Source organism: Pelodiscus sinensis, chromosome 8, assembly GCF_049634645.1.
Source record: "Pelodiscus sinensis isolate JC-2024 chromosome 8, ASM4963464v1, whole genome shotgun sequence".
NCBI lineage: Eukaryota > Metazoa > Chordata > Testudines > Trionychidae > Pelodiscus > Pelodiscus sinensis.
This window is the reverse complement of record NC_134718.1, coordinates 7242302-7259033: the sequence shown is the minus strand read 5'-3', so window position 1 is coordinate 7259033 and position 16732 is coordinate 7242302. Positions and strand designations below refer to the sequence as shown.

The 16732-nt window shown below is 40.9% G+C and overlaps 1 protein-coding gene across 4 annotated transcripts in view; it reads right to left on the bottom strand.

Moving 5' to 3' along the window:
* The window catches only part of VCL (vinculin), an 80209-nt gene that overhangs the window by 54587 nt on the left and 8890 nt on the right, over positions 1 to 16732 (bottom strand). For all 4 annotated transcript variants that reach the window (XM_075935750.1, XM_075935751.1, XM_075935752.1 and 1 more), the window contains exon 2: positions 1751 to 1821. In XM_075935750.1, the coding sequence (XP_075791865.1) occupies positions 1751 to 1821 (71 nt within the window). The remainder of the gene's footprint in view (positions 1 to 1750; positions 1822 to 16732) is intronic.

Here is a 16732-nt window from a genome sequence, read left to right as displayed (position 1 = left end):
CGCTTGAGCTGTCCCGCTGCGGGCGTGCTCCGCGGCTTTGCTCCTGTCCCCCTAGTCTGCTGGGGGGGTCCAGCAAAGCCACTGGACCCCCCCAGCAGACCAAGGACACCAGAGCAAAGCCGCCACCTGGGCGGCTTTGCTCCCGGGCAAACGAGCAAAGCCGCCCAGGCGGCGGCTTTGCTCGGGTGTCCATGGTCTGCTGGGGGGGGGGGGGGTCCAGCAGCTTTGCTTGACCCCCCCCAGCAGACCAGGAGAAGCTTTTCTCGCCCCAGAGGACATGGGTGGCGACCCGCCGCCTGTGAGCTCCGGGGCGAGAAAAGCCCCGTTTGTAAGTGCGGATCCAACATAAGTCGGATCCGCGTAAGTCGGGGACTGCCTGTACTTCCAAAACTCCACTAGAAATTTTATATCTTTTATATTGGAATGTGTTTGGGTTTTTTTAAAACTTGTAGCACTTATTTAACAGTGAAGCAAATAGTTGTGATTCTTACTTTTCACTACAAAACAAAATCCAAAACAGTCAGACAAATGCTGTTGAACTTAATATTTTGGTTCTTAGATCAACACTTAGGTTTAAAATATGAAATTTATTCATAGTTGACCCAGCAGCTATTGCTTAGCTACCCTACATAAAACTTCCAAGACAATTCCACGTCAGTCTAACGTATATTAACTTGCTGAATGACTGATAAATAAGAGTTTCCACAAAGCAGTTCTGGCTCACATATTCCAGGAAAGTCATTAATTTCTTCCATCTGCTTCTCCCACCACCCTCCTAAACAAAGGGCATCAACTAAATAAAGTGAAGCCATGGCTATCTATATATGTTGGACAGCAACAAAATAAAACATTTTGCATAACTCTAAGTTTCCAAAAGCCTAAACATAGCCCTGTCATGCCTGTGAATCTTCACAAAGGCTATTACAGAAAATTATTCAAAAACGTTTCTCTGAGAGCTGTTCCATTTCTCTTCCCTTCTCCACGCCATCCATCTTTTGTTTATAATTTTAGTCTTTGGTTCAGTCGTTTCCTGTTCTGGTTTATTGCTAATAAAGAAAATACTGACTTCACGGGGGTGACTCAGTAAGGGAAGTCTTTTCAAGGAGAGTTAAGCTGTTCGACAGTGACAGGTGGTGGCAGTTTAATGACCACTAAAAAGTGATGTTTCATTTTTAAGACTCAAGGCCACAGAGGAGACAATCATTTGCTATCAGTGCTGAGCCATAAACTTGATTAGAAGTGCCCATACGTTAGTCATTAGGTTTCTTCAAAATATTTCCAAGCATTGTTATGCAGCAACTGGCTATGCTGTCACGGACATACTCCTGCTACAGCCAAAAGACGGGAAAACACTTATGGGGAAAACAGCACTAAATGTGTTAGAAAAAGCTCTTTAGCATACTTCTCACTGATGCATGAAGTAATACTCTCATTCACCCGCCCTTCACCAGTGTCCCTCCAGATTGTAAGATAAATAACATAGGGAGGGGAGCTACCCATAACAAGCAAAAGCTGGCAAAGTAGTTACCTCTGGCAAAGGTTTGGCATCTGGCTATTCCTGTCAGCAAAAGCCTATAATCTTTCTGTCTAAATAAGTCAGTGAGATAAAGGAAGTAAAAGGCAAATCACTGAGATTATCCACCATTAATAATAAAGGACCACCCTCTCCCTTCATCATAAAAATCATTTACTTCTATATACAGATTCCTGTACTTATGGCAGGCACTTTCATTTATGTTGATAAACTTACTTGATAAAGGCTGGTGGCATGTCTCTCTTCAAAATCTGGTCTTCAGTTGTCTGCACAGTTTCTTTTCCAACCTGCATGAAAAATCCAAGAGTCATATTTAACTCCTCAACTTCAGAGTTTTAGTCAATGATTACATCAGTAAGAACATACATAAAAAAAAGGAACTAGTAACTGACAAGCCCTTAAATTAGTTATTTTTGGTAATTTTTAATACAGGTTGTTGCATATATAAAGAATTATGCATGTGCTAAATATTAACAATTTTAAAGTTTACTGGGTTTTGGAATAAATTCAATTCATGGACAGTAAACTACCTGTTAATCACTGTACAAGTTTTGTGGCCTGTAGTATGGATGTTCCCTGTACACAGCTGGTCAAATTAATAATGCTAACACAAACATTGCTTCAGTTAAGTTTTGAGGAAGCAATTCTCACTACTAAGAGATAGTAATTTTTATAACAGATAATATGCATTTCAAGAGCACCAATTGCAGCATTGAGCCATAAAATAAAAATGTTATCTATTTATTCTTATAAAGCAAAGAACATGAGTTGAACATTTAATCTTATAAGCAGTCTTATTAATGGGACTGTGTGATTCCACTTATGTGAGCAGGAGTATAAGCTAAATGAGAACTCTTTAATAAAGTGCATATTAATAGTCAAATACCCTAAAGACACAATGTCCCCTCTTAAGTACACCAACATTACCTTGGTGCTGGTCACATTGTGTATTAGAAATAAATGCATTTTATGTATATTTACATATAAATTAAAGTTAAACCTATTAAATCTTTCTCCAGATATAGTACGAAAAATCATCATTACATAATTATGCAAGAAAACAGAAGCAACTTTATTTCCTCATTAAGTTTTGCAGGATTGCTAATAAAATGTGAATCAGAAGAAAGCCCCAAGGTTTTAAAAAACAAAAAAAACCCACTAATCTCTGTTCTACCCTTCGACCTGACCAGCGTATTAGAAAATGTAATTAACTACAGGAAGTAAACACACGTAAACACACTATAGACTATCCTCAGGCAAAAATAATGATGCATCAGTTTCCCCTCACAGTTAATAATGAAGGGACTGAACTAAGATAGGGGTAACGTTCCCTGTTTTCCATACACAAGAGCTCTTGTGTTACACAAATCTTTCCAATCAGCAGCTGGTTCTCTGTGGTCTATGAGATCATAAACTTGACAGAGTATTTCCAGTTGCATTGTTCACTGTATTTTCCAGCTGAATAAGCCATTCAGCAAGGCCCTGGGAATCAGAAGGTCTTTCACCCAGACACTAGTCTGTATTAAATGCTTGCAGGGCTGCATGAGGTACAGACAACATTGTATCCTATTTTTTACTGTATCCAAAAATGTGTTTTAATACACAACCATTAAACTGAAGAGGTTTGCCTGCATTACACTCCCAGACCAGAGAGATGCTAAAAGTGGAGCATTTTATTAAAACTTGTGTCAGAATCCAGAAGATACACATAGAGCTTGCATAAGCTTCAAATGTTCAAGTGTCTTCCATGAGTTCAAGATACATACTCTGCTCTAAACTTTACAGAGACAAGACACAGGAATACAGAGCCCTGACATTTTCTAGTTCTCACACCAAAAAATAGCCCACGTTTACCACTAATATACATATTGTAAGTGTAATTTAAGTGCTACATTTGCAAGCTACAAGGGTCATTTCTGCTCACACACACACACACACACACACACACACACACACACACACACACACACACACACACACACACACACACACCCCACCCCCCCACAGGAATTCCCACTCACGTCTATCAGAGCTGTGTGCATACTTGAGAAAAGACAAGCCAGATTCTATGTGGAGGTACTTCTCAATCTGCTTTTTGCGTATATTCAGACTAGGGCATTTATCGTGTAGACAACTACATGATTAACTGATAAACCTAGGCTTATTGGTTAATCTTGTCGCCTACTCGTATCCACCCTGCCTCCTTTCTGCCTCTGTCAGCCCTAAAACAATAAAAAATGGTGCAGGTTACCAGGCTAAAAATAAGCATCTGTCAAATGCTAATGGACTCAGTCAGCAATTATGATAAATGTACACCTGCCTCTTGTTTGTACAGAACTGCTACATTTGAGACCAACTAACAGCAAATATTTACTACAAAGGGTGAGTTTACCAAATTATTTATTCAGATTGCTCTGATATGAGGCTGTAAATGCAGTGCTTAATTTGCAGTTGATTTATTTTCTTTATATTTATTAAGCACATAAATACAGAATGGAATTTAGCAACCACACACAGGAATAGCCACTGAAATAGGGCAAAACATAGTATGTCTCAGGTTCAAAGTTGTTCTCTGGAGCTTGGTCCCCAGATACTGTCACCCAGCAGGATTTAATTTAAAAAAGGATCAAGAATCACTAAGTCAATTCTACTTCACACAGTCTGGTTTAGTAATAACGACAAAGAGTTTGGCTGGCTCATGAAAGCAGTCAGATATAACGCAGATTTCACTTGTCACGCCTCAATCCCAATAAATATTCTAATGGGATGATGCCCTTCTCCTACAGAGAAGATGTTATACGTTTTACAAGCAAGAATGAATGAAGACTGAAGGACTCACAAAAAGGCTTTTTTTAGGATAATACCTATTTAAAATGTTACTCTGTGCCTGCTATTCCAGTTCATTGATGTCAGTGGGACAACTCATATTTTTAAAGTAATTTGTTAAATCAAGGCTCTAATAATGAAAACACATCCTAAGACCTTTACTCCAGTGCAGTGGTTCTCAACCAAAAAATACATAGATCCTTGGGGATATGCAGAGGTCTTTCAAGGGGTACATCATAAATATTTGCCTAGCTTTACAAGAGGCTACATAAAAAGCACTAGTGATGTCAACATAAAATAAAATTTGATACAGATAATGACTTCTTTATATTGCTGTAAGGAAAACATATTGCAACGGATTTATGTTATAATTATATGACAAAATTAGAAAATAAATATTTTTTCAAATAAGTGTGCTGTGACACTTCTTTATTTTTAGGTCTGATTTTGTAAGCAAGTCATTTATAACTGGGGAGTACTCAGCAACTCAAACTCCTGAAAGGGATACAGTAGTCTGGGAAGGTTGAGAGCCACTGCTCTAGTGCATGTTTCTTATTCAAAATCCATCTTTGTCACATTTAGCACTTGAGCTTTAATTTGTTCCACTTCCAGTCTTAAATTATTTGCATTATCTTAAAGGGTGTTACTGACAGATGTGTAAAAAACACACTCTGGCATTATTTTATCAGTTCTGATAAAGACTACACTTCTGCGTAGGAGCTGCAAGATAAATCTGTAAGTAAACCAACAAAAAAAAAAATATATCAAGCTCTCCCTTACTTAACTGTGGTTCATAGGAAGACCATAAAGTACTTGATAAAAAAATAAATCTTTAATACTGCAGTATTGACACTTCACCCAACTGCAATATAGCCTGATTTGCTGAAGTACCTAAGTACATGCCTAGCTTTAAGCATATGAGTAGTTTTCATTAAGTCAACAGAACTAGTCACACCGTAAGTCGGGCATGTGCTTAAATACCTCAGTTCTATTTACAGGTCCTATCTTTCATTTATGCATGCTTTCTTTGGCTGGTTCTCAAAATTACACTAGAGACTGAATTCCAGAAGGTTCAAACCACCATTCCCAAATCCTCGGGTAATAAATCAAGATAATTAAAGCTCAATCATCTGTCACCAACATAAAGAAATGAACTTACTTGCTATACTGAAATTTTTAAACACCGGTTTAAAATTGCCCAAGGGCCAAGGAAATCCTACAGTGGAAACCTACAATCCAACTACAACAGTTCCCTTATAGAAAAAGATTATATGGAAACCAGAATTAGTGACATGATTTGGACAGCAAAATTGTTTTCTATTGATACAGCAGAAGCCTAGTATCCCTGTACAGATGAGAGTCCACTAAATAAGTATTCTGATTAAATGCAGGGTACATAAATCAAGATGAAAGGAAACACAAAAACAAATAATAGGTAATCAATGCCAAATATTTTGAAAAACTTTCCCAGTACTATTATGAAAAGCTTCTCTCCTGCTGCAATACTTCTGAGACAAGAACTATTTCAAGATTATAATATGCTAGCCCCATTCTAATCAGTCCCGAAGAAAGATTAAACTCTCTCCTTTTAGATTTTCCAGGTCAGGTTTATATATGAACAAAAAAATGGCAACTCTCTAATTGGTGAAGTACACAACTTCAATATGTCAAATCTGCTTCACGAGGGAAGCACAAAAATCCTCTCACTGCAAACATCAAGGGTATGTCTACACTACAGAGTTTTCCCTGGAAAGACGGCCATTTTTCTGGAAAAATAATACTTACGTCCACACTTCTATTATGTTCTTTCGACAGAGCGTGGAAAGAACGGAGGGTTTTTTCCCCTGATAGCAGTAAATCTTATTCTACGAGGAAGAAGCGTTTTTCCAAAAAAGCTTTTTCGGAAAGAGGCATGTGTGGACGTGGAAGAGAGTGCTTTTTCAAAAGTAGAGGCCTCCAGGAAAAAGCACAGGTGCCCTGGTGGCCACTCCATCCACAGTAATCACAACTGAAATGCAAGATAGAGTCCACATTGATTGGATGCTAGCTTTCAAAAAAGCACATCACTTTTTCGTTGCGCTTTTGCTGTGTAGACACTTGCTTTCAAAAGAAGTTTTTCCCGGAAGATCTCTTCCGGAAAAGCTTCTTCCGAAAGAAGCCTGCAGTCTAGATGTAGCTCAATAAACTGTTCCTTGACCCACTTTTAAGACAACTATAGCTGTGAAAGATCCCTAAGTCTCAAAGTGGCTCCACTAGGTGATACAGAATGCAACAGAAGTATGTAAATATTTGGAGAAAGACAACGTGAACTGCAGTAGCCCACCAACGAGGTTCATAATAAGTAGGGCAATTGTGACATTGTAAGCCTTCTGCTAATAGAAACATACTAGTCTGAAGAGGGGCAGAGTATACTGTACACCAATGATACGTGGGCAAGGTGGTATTACTGCTAGTGTTGGTCAACATCCTCATCTCCAACACAAAAATAAAAGTTAAACCGTCTTTTTACAGGGAGAAGCAGAGACAGAATTATTTGGAATGTATTAATAGGAACATGTGAGGGAAAGAAAGATAGGCACTTCTTCTGTGGCCTCTAAAATGTGATAGGTCAGAAATGCATCACAAAATGTTAACACTTTGCTAATGGAGAGCAAGAGTTTTCCCCTCCTAAAGGCAAAAGAAGTGTCCGGTACTAGCAGTCCTATTAGTCATCATTTTCACACGTGGATAAGTGAGCTAAACCAGTAAGGTGAATGGCTGGTTTTCCCCCTTCAGCAGGATGGCTGAAACTCAAATGACACAGATCTCAGTACTCTACACACCAACTATAAATTATGTATGTATATAGCAGGGGTGACCAAGCTGCAGTTCGCAAGCTATGTGCAGCTCTTTTATACTTATAAGTGTGGCTCTCAGAGCCTCTTACTGGACATTCTACATCTACCAGACTGAGAGGGGAGAATCAAAGGGCTTCTCACCTGCAGCACAGAAGTGGAGCTAGGGCTTTCTGCCTTGTGAAGGGCTAGGGAGGTCTTGGGGGTCTTATCAGCTGAAACCCCAACACACACACACACACACACACACACACACACACACACACACACACACACACACACACACACACACACACACACACACACACACACACACACACACACACACACACACACCTCTTATGAGACAGAAGCCCCAAGCTCCTGCCACCAGTCTGGTAGGCAGAGAATGGGGAAAAGGCAGAGAGAGCTTCAAGCAACACTTAAGAGAAGTTAAGCCCAGGTGAATCCAATAGTGTGAGAGTGAGACCACCAGGAAAAACAAGCTCGCATGTGCGCACTATCTTGGAGAATTGTGTTGTTCTGTCTTCAGACATGTGCAGACCTTATGAGCTCAGCATCTCCCCGCATGCTGTAGAATACAGGCTGTGTTTACTGTTCATAAATCTAACATTAGTCAAATGCAACTCAAGTGCTATCCCTACATTAAATTCATTGATGACATCTTAAAATTGTAATAAAGGCAAGTATGAAAATGAAAAATGGAAATTTTAAGTACAGATGTGATTGGTTAACCATCAGTAGCTGAATAGACCCCCACCCATGGTGGGCAGAGGTCTGTCTAATCCATCCCTGCAGGGCCCACTGCAGGCAGGGGGTGTACCTGCAATATGGGGCACACCGTGGCGGGGGCCTCTCTAGCCCAGCTGCAGTGGGTGGGGAGGCCACTCTCCCCTGCCTGCCCCCATTTAATCAGTTAAACAATGTTTAACCAATTAATAATTAAATGGGATTTTACATCTCTAGTTTTATGCCAGAATGGGAGGAAGATTTTACATGTAAAATAGGCTACCCGACAGTCAATGAAGCAGGGATTTAAATATCCCTGGCTTCATTAAAATAAAAATGGCCACCACACTATGCTGGCTCAGCTGATCGTCAGCACAGCGAGCGAGTCAAGCCGAGGATCGGTCAACAAGGGAAGCCTTTGACGACCGCTCCTTTATGCCTCGTGAAACCAGACAAAAGCCAGCATGCTACTGGATAAACTAGTCAGTGTTGCAATGGATGGAGTCCTGCAAGGGGTGGGGATAGGGGGTGAAGTAGGCCTTATCAGACTAGAAAAGCAACCCAAATTTCCAGAGTTATTCCATCACGAACATCTCGCAGGCAGACATTTCAAGTACAAAAATGTTACAAACATGGTCCTAGAAATTGTTAGTTTCATCCATTTGAATGGGAAGTCTCACTGACAGTTCAATAATTTCATCAAAGACTTGGACCTTGAAGACAAATCTAACAATGTCTTTTTCTACTGTGTATATTTAAGAAAGGCCATGTACACTTCTGGCTCTATAACAGTGAATGAACAGGAATAGAGCAAGATGCTTCATTTTGTAGAAAAAGCTAAAGGCAGAACAAACAAAACGATCTCACCCAGGCTATGTCTGGATTTCAACGATCTATCAGAAAAAAGTACGCAGATTGCACTCCTCACACTGCGTACCTTTTTCCAGTAGTTTTTTCTGAAGAGGCTTTTCTGAAATTTGGCCTGTCTACACTGGGCCAAATTTTGGAAGAGCCTCCTCTTTCGGAAGAGCCCTTCTTCCTCGTGGAAGTGGAAAAACATGGTAAAAAAAAAAAAAAGCAGAAGAGCAGATACATTCCCTGGACACGGCAGAGTTTTTCGAGGATACCCGTAGTATAGACACAGCCCCAGATATTAATGTCCTCACATTAAAGCACTTTCTCTTTTTAATAGGAAGAAAATAAATGCGTGGTTAAACTTACAATTAAAAATAAGCTTTTTGAGATAACTGCAGTAACATAAGTGAAAATTAGACTTGGAGCTTATAGTGACCAGTCATGGCAAATTTGGATGAAGATTTGCTTTTTTCCCCCCCACATACAGGTTTTGTTTTTAAGTATCAAAGGACTGCAGGTTATCATAAATGTTGTGATTCACACGTACATTGTATTGTCAATTTTCATAGGTAATAATTTTACCACTACCATCCTTTAAAGATACTTTTACTTCCAGTTCATTTTTTAAATTTTTATCTTAATAGGATGCTTGCAGGACTTACTGCTATGTCCATGGGCAGCTGCAGAAGGCAAGCCCGCAACCCCACTCCCAGCCCTGCCCCTTCTGCCTAGGCCCTGCCCCCCATCACAGGGAGGGAGGGCGACATGCCACCTGAGCCTCCCTGGCCCCAGCACAAGGGGCAGGCAGAGAGAACATGGTCCTCAGCCTCCCCAGCCCTGGAGGACGGGCGCTCCGGGGCAGCAACACTCTGCCCCCAGAATGCCTACAGCTGGCATTTTGGGGGCAGAGTATGGGCGGACAGCCAGGCTGGCGGTTTGGGAAAGCAGTGCCTTCCCCCACGTAGACTGCCTGAGGTTAGATCACAAATATCCCAGCCAGCAATATCCTGATGGATTATCTGCATCCATGCGGATCAGCTCTGTTTACTGTAAAAAAGGTAACGTTTTTTCCAATTTTGAGCAGATCTTTGGAGGGAGCTAAAAATGGATCATTAAAAATACTGCGAACCAGGGAAAATACTATAGAAATGCTACCTTATCCTTTTATTTAGCAAGACAACTTCCAAAGGAAGAATCTAATCCCCATTTATTCCTTCACTCTGTGTGTGTTTAAATGAAAATATATTTTTCTACCAGATAATTTCGTCAAATCAAAAATTAATTTGAAACTTTCCAGTTTTGTAATCCAGTTTTGGTTTTTCTCTCTCCCCCCATTCTTTTTTAATACAGAACTCTAACAGATGGGACTGCAGTGAAGGAGGCTCATACTGCATGCAGGTCTTCGTTTCAGATAAGCTCTCCATCGTTAATCAGAGCATAGTCCTGCACCAATACATCTTCACCAAATGTGTGCAGAAGAGAGATTTACTGATCCCCTGTAGAAACACAGAATAATTTTGATTCAATATTTACTGAGTTCCTCATTTCTGTTGAATGATAAACAACCTTAACCCATGGCCACATCAAGAAGTTAAAAATGCTCATATGCAGCTTAGATTCACTGCAATATTACTTATGTTTATATAGGTTGGCATGGATAGTTTCATGCCAACCTACCAGCAAGTCAAAAAGGCAGATGGATTGTACAGCCACTATGTGTTCCCACATACACAACTTCCATTTGGTTTGAAGAGGAAAGAGGTCAGAGGAAAACCAAGACTGAAATATGGAGTTCACTGCAGTTTGGCAAGTGACTTGCTCTGGACTGATGAGATTGGACAATGCTTTGACCTTTATTTCTCTGTGTTAATAGAAGGACTTCCAGTGCTGTGTTCCAACTAACTAATAAAGCTTACTTTTTCTTGAAATAGTACTTCAGTGTCACTCCACATACTGAGTGAAGTACATTAGCCTTGAAAACTGTGCAAGTCTCTATCAGAAATATTTCAGGCTGGGTCTACACTATGGAGTTCGGTCAACATAAGGCAGCTACACTGCTGATCTAAGCCACTCACTACACTGCTTAGGTCAGTGTAGTTAGGTAGACACAGTATCAGTGTAAACACCCCGTTGACTGTTCTAGCTGCCTGCCCTGGATGGCTGACAGCCCAGCAGCCCCGGCGATTGTCAGCTGTCAGCCAGCCCCAGGCAGTGGTGCTTCTGGCAGCCGTCAGTGCTCCCACACTGTAACTTAGGGATGTTAAAATGTGTGTAACTAAGTAGCCATGCAACTGCTGAAAATGTCAACAGTTACACGCAGGCTGTCAGTAAGCTCCCTCCTGCTCCCCGCGAATCTGCAGCTGTATAAAAGGCAGCAGCACAGGGCAGCAGGTGGCTCCCCATGAACTGGTGCACATAGGAAACCAGCTTTTAAGCCAGCTCCTAGCACATACCAGGAGCCTATATGTAACCGTGAATGTTAACCAATGATCCCATGCTCATGGGTTAACCATGTATATGGTTACACTTTCACATCCCTACTTTCAGTTAAATTGGTAGAAGTGCTCATGCTGAGGACAAACACCACTGACAGACAGAGGGTAACATGGACATGAAAAAAATCGATTTAATTACTGCCGTTGCTGTACGTCGATGTAATGGAAGTCACATTAGTTTTGTAGTGTAGGCTTCTTCTCAGTTGGAGATGCTTACTGTATGCAGAATGCCCAGACGTTCAGTCTCAGGAGGTGATGAGGCTGCTTGGTTTACCCAAGAGGAAGGGTCAGAACACTTGGAGCTTTGGCACGTTGGAACAATCTCTCGGAAAATCTCTGTCAAAGGTGGGGACGTAGCTCTGATCCTGTGAATCTGTGACAGATGGTCTACCAATGAACATCTGTCCTGTTCTTACCCCTCGTATGGCACTGATCAGGGGAATTTATTGCCAGAATGAGGAAGCGTGAAGATATCTTCTGTTAAGAGCAGTTTAGCGCTAGTCAACTCAACCCAATTCTCATGGATCTGTTCTTATTCACACTTTACCCTGTTTCCCTGGATGCTCAGAATGCCTGGCAGTACCAGCTCCATCAGGGCTTGAGTCTACAGCAGATTACAAAGCCAACTGAGGCTAGGAGTAGTGATTTTGGTCCAAAGCTGACAGTCTGTGAGAACGATACCCCACCCAACCCCAGAAAAAGAGTAATTTTTTCTGACCACAGCTGCACTTCTACTACTTGCCAGCCACCATTCACAGACTATTCAAGAGGGATTCTGTTTCAGGGTTTATTTTTTGAGTGTTATATAAAAATCCATAAATTGAGGGCTTTGGAGGTGTACGTGTGTGTGTGTACACGTACACAGAGTAGCAAATAATATACAGTCTATTCATCACACACGTTATGCATTACCATAGTATTGTAATGTGAAATGCCTGTGTGGTTCCTTAGTTTGCTTTATCAAGGCTCTGTTTCACTACATTAAGCACAGTAGGGAATCTTTAGTGAGCACCAGCAGGGTCTGCACAGACCAATTACCATGCAACGCATTAGTGTGCTTTAAAAATATGATGCTCCTATATGGTCTGCATTATTGCTTTGTGTAGACAAGACCTCAGATACAAGTATTTATTAGTGTTTATCTAAAACACTGGAATGTTTTTGTTTGTTGTATCAGGGTGTTTTATTAGTGTCTAATAATTAAAACCAAAAATCACAAGCCCTACCATTAAAATACTGATTTTAATATTCAATGCTGTTGGAGAACTAAATGTAACAACCGGAAGCTAAATGTGGAGAGCAGATCCATCTGCTAATGCCATCAGTGTGTAACTATTAAAAAACTTCCCATCATCTCTCTGAAAGCTCATTGGATGATGTTATCCTGCAAAAATACCAAGTACTTTCAATACCTCCATGAATAGTAAGTGCACTTTGGGGGACTTGACTCTCCCTAGAGAACAACGCTTTCTACTGTTTTCCTAACTCCAAGCAGTGCTGAAGACTTCCTTGAACCATTCCATGCCTTTTTGAACTGCTAAGGAGTCAAAACAACTTTGGAATTACCATACACAATTTACTGCCTCCTATTTATCTGAACTGAAGGGTGTCCTGCTGAACAGTGAAAGAACAGCTGCTGTGTCTCCATTCAATTTAAGCTGGCATACACAAAGACATTCAAGTATAAAGAAACTATAAAGCAGCCAAAGCAATATTTTGCAGTCTGAATCCTCTCTTACTCATCATAGTTACAGCACAAATGTTTCCACCAGAACATTGAGATTAATAACCACAACATTTGCTCAAAGCAAACCTTGTTAGACTGTGTTATATTACCTTTTTACACTAATTCAGTACAACAAATGTTCCACTCCCCCTCAAAAGGTAGTAACATGTGGGTATGGAATGAGAATATTGGATTGTTCTTCAAGTGTAAGTTCACAAGTCCATGAGATATTTGTAAAACATTTTGCTAGCTTTAAGACTTTTTTGTTCATTCAATGCAGAGCATTTTAGCTGTGTTTGGCATAGAAGTCTCAATTATTTTGAGCCCAGTGTCAAAGCTCCAATAGACATTAAAAGGAAGGGGGAAAGCTAATGGAATTGGAATGCTACCAAAGTAAAAATTGCTACAAGGAAAGTGATCCCTAAAGGTTTATATACAATTCACCTTTTCTTAAAAATTGTGTAGTTTGCTGGAAGCAAGTTCACTACAAATAGTTCAAAGAAAACTAAGAAAGGTAATAGAAAAAGAAACCAGTGTGCAGAGTCTGATTTCAAACAAAATCTGTATTAATAGTCAAGGGACTAGTCGCTTACATCCCTAACTCAGTACAGTGTCTCTCTAAAGGAAACTGAAGTCCACATCAAATCACATATATTTTAAAGGCTGTTGTGATATAACTGGGCCTGTAAACTTAATCTAAATTATGAGTTTAACTGTGAAAGTTAATAAAATGTCAACCCAAAACAATATGGGCTACGGTCTATAAGGGAGACAGAGAAACTGAATTAGTCCAAACAACAAGGCCTACTGATACAATTCAAGGTTTGCATTAAGAACATGTCCAGTAAACAAGAGAAGTACGGAATCAGAAATCAGTGAACCAAAACTGATGTGTTGGGAATTAGGCCTAATTTGTGGCCCAAATAATGAGGCTCTGGGGTCTTCTGACCATCACTCCCCATTCTGGGGTCCTTAGCCCGTCATTCTCCCTTTCGGAGTCCTTAAGGGAAGATGTTGAAAAACGGGCTACATCACCATCATGACTGCTACCATCTCCAGAAAGCCTGGGACCTTCTTCATTCTAATCCTGAGAAATGTCTTGACCAGACATTTCAGGCCAGAGAGAGAGGGATCCAGGTGACAACCACCTCCACTGGTTTCAGCAAAACCAGAATATCATCTGGAACGTAAGCCATGGTCTCTGTACCACCCCCATATGTCTTGTTCCTTCACTACCTTATTTCTTCTCTTACATAGTCCTCTCCTTTTTTCTTTCGGTCTAATAAAAGTCCAGCATAGAAGGCCAGGACTGTATATTCTGTAACACTGCTGAAGGCCTGTGACCAGAAAGATGCATCTAAAAACAATGCCTTCAACAGCTGGATGCTGGTACAAGTTACCAGACCTTGACAGCACTGATAGGAACATATGCTGTTCCTGTATTTCTCCAGGTTGCAGTGAAAGTAAACACCAAAGACAGAAGCTGCATTTCCTATCTTTGCTGTTTTCTTCTCTTCCCTTTGAGTGTGTGTATCTAGTTCTGTATTCCAGTAAATAGAATCAGATTTCAAAAACGACAACCGTTCCAGCCCACCTTACTAACTTCCCTTTTCCTCAGGGATGTAAGTAGATGATAGGATAGTGTTTCTTAAATGTTTTAATTCTGCGGAACACCGGGGGAATCTTTTTTTTTTTTTTTAAAGCGGAACACCGGGGGAAAGTTGAGGGGAAAAAAGTTGCGGCCCCTTTAACTGTCGTGCGTGTTGTCCTAGCTGAGTTTCTGTTTCCGCCAAGGAAGGGGGGGAAAAAAAGTTAAGAGGCCACAGTACACCTCCAACTGTCTCGCAGCACACCGGTGTGCCACAGTACACAGTTTAAGAAACACTGTGCTAGGACTCAATGGAGCACCCTACACCAGGCCTGGCGTCCCTCGCAAGAGAGAGGGTTTCTGAGGGCATACCCCCATCCAGCCAGTACTTCACAGTTGCCACCACTACTCATCTACACAGTATTTGGTAGCCTGCAAAGAACCAAGGCCCCGGGTCAAGTGGACAGACTTGGGCTAGCAAAGCTGGCCCTTGCACTCCAAATATAGTTGTGCAGTCTGACAGGTACGGCTGAGGTTGCAGCTTGGGCTTTGAGAGGGATGGGCTTCTGGGCCAGAGCTCCATCCCAAACTACAACTGCAAAGCACTGTCTGCACAGCTATATTTCGAACACAAACACAAGACCAGCTAGCTCAAGTCTATCCATCTTGTGGGCTCCAAAATGCTGTACAGACATTCCCTACGGGGCATCTCCCATTTCCTCCCTTCTCTTCCCTAGCCAGCCCTTGATGACTGCACTACAGAAAGAGGAAAGGCTCAGCATTGCATAAGAGTAACTGTACAAGAGACACCCAAACAGGCCAAATAAAAACCAAAGTTCAATCTGTCTTCACAGAAGTGATATCAATTTCTTGCAATAGTTCATGCCAGGTATGGGGCAATGTTCCCTCTAATCTTTTCCATCCATGTGCAGAATAAAAACATGCACTGAAGCATGTGCGAATGAGCACCACTAATAGAAACAAAAAACCTAACTGTGGGTGCTCTGCTAACCAGCTGGGCAGCACTTGAATCTCTCCTGAGCAGTTGCACAAGTGCACAGCTTACAAGGAACAGTGGAATAGGGACTGCCATGTAGAGGCATTAACATTAGCTGATGTCTCTAATACCATTTACCTTGTTTTAGTCAAACTATTATACCATCTACATTTTTTGTTAGTTTCTAAGGTGCTGCATGACTATTCATTGTTTTTTAAATTTTATCAGAGGCCAGTGAGGGCACTGCAGGTATCCATTTTGATAGCCAAATCCAAGGATAATATGCCATTAACTACTACTGCACACAAAAAAGGAGAGCATATTAAGAGCGCTTTGGTGAGCCCCTGGTAGCACAAAGGCTTATCATTCATCAAGATACAACTTGCTATATAACCCTTTCAAAAGCAGCACGAATTCTCCTCTCAGGATGGGAGCCGACCGTATGGATAGCAACACAGTAGGACAGAACAGAGCCAATGGGAGCTGTGAAGCTCCGTGGCACCAGTACATACAAACCAGGGAGGCCAGTTAAAGTGTTTCTGAAAGTGTTTCTGTGGTACACTTTCAGAAGTACTGCTCAATGGGATAATATATTTATTTGGCTTTCTCCCTCCTTTTTTGAGGGGGTTGGGTACCGCTGAAATCCTACCAGCCCAGCATTAAATGTGTCTAGTTCTCTTGCTTTCACTATGACACAAATCAAAGAGTATTGTGTGTAAAAGTCCTAATTCAGCAGAAATTTTGGCATATGAATAGTCTCATTGGCTTCAACAGGACATAAGCACTACACAAATTCTTCAATAAGGACCTTCATGCATTAAAAGTCAGTTTACACCATTTTTTTCAGTTGACTTCCCCTCCCCTTGAAAACTTTGTAGTATGCGTGAATCATTTTGATGAATAAGCCCCCTATATGCTTTACAATATTTGAAGCTGGGTAACAAAAAACCCAGGTAACTGTCTCTATATGAACTGTGCAGCATTGTAGTCCAAGGCTTGAAGCTGTTTAAACACTGGAGCTATGTGAAAGAAATGCATATATATGAAATGAAGCTATATTATATTTACTAAGACATTTGACACTGAAGCTGTTCTACATATAAAAATGGGTTGGGGGAAAGGACCCAAACTACCACACTGCAGACATT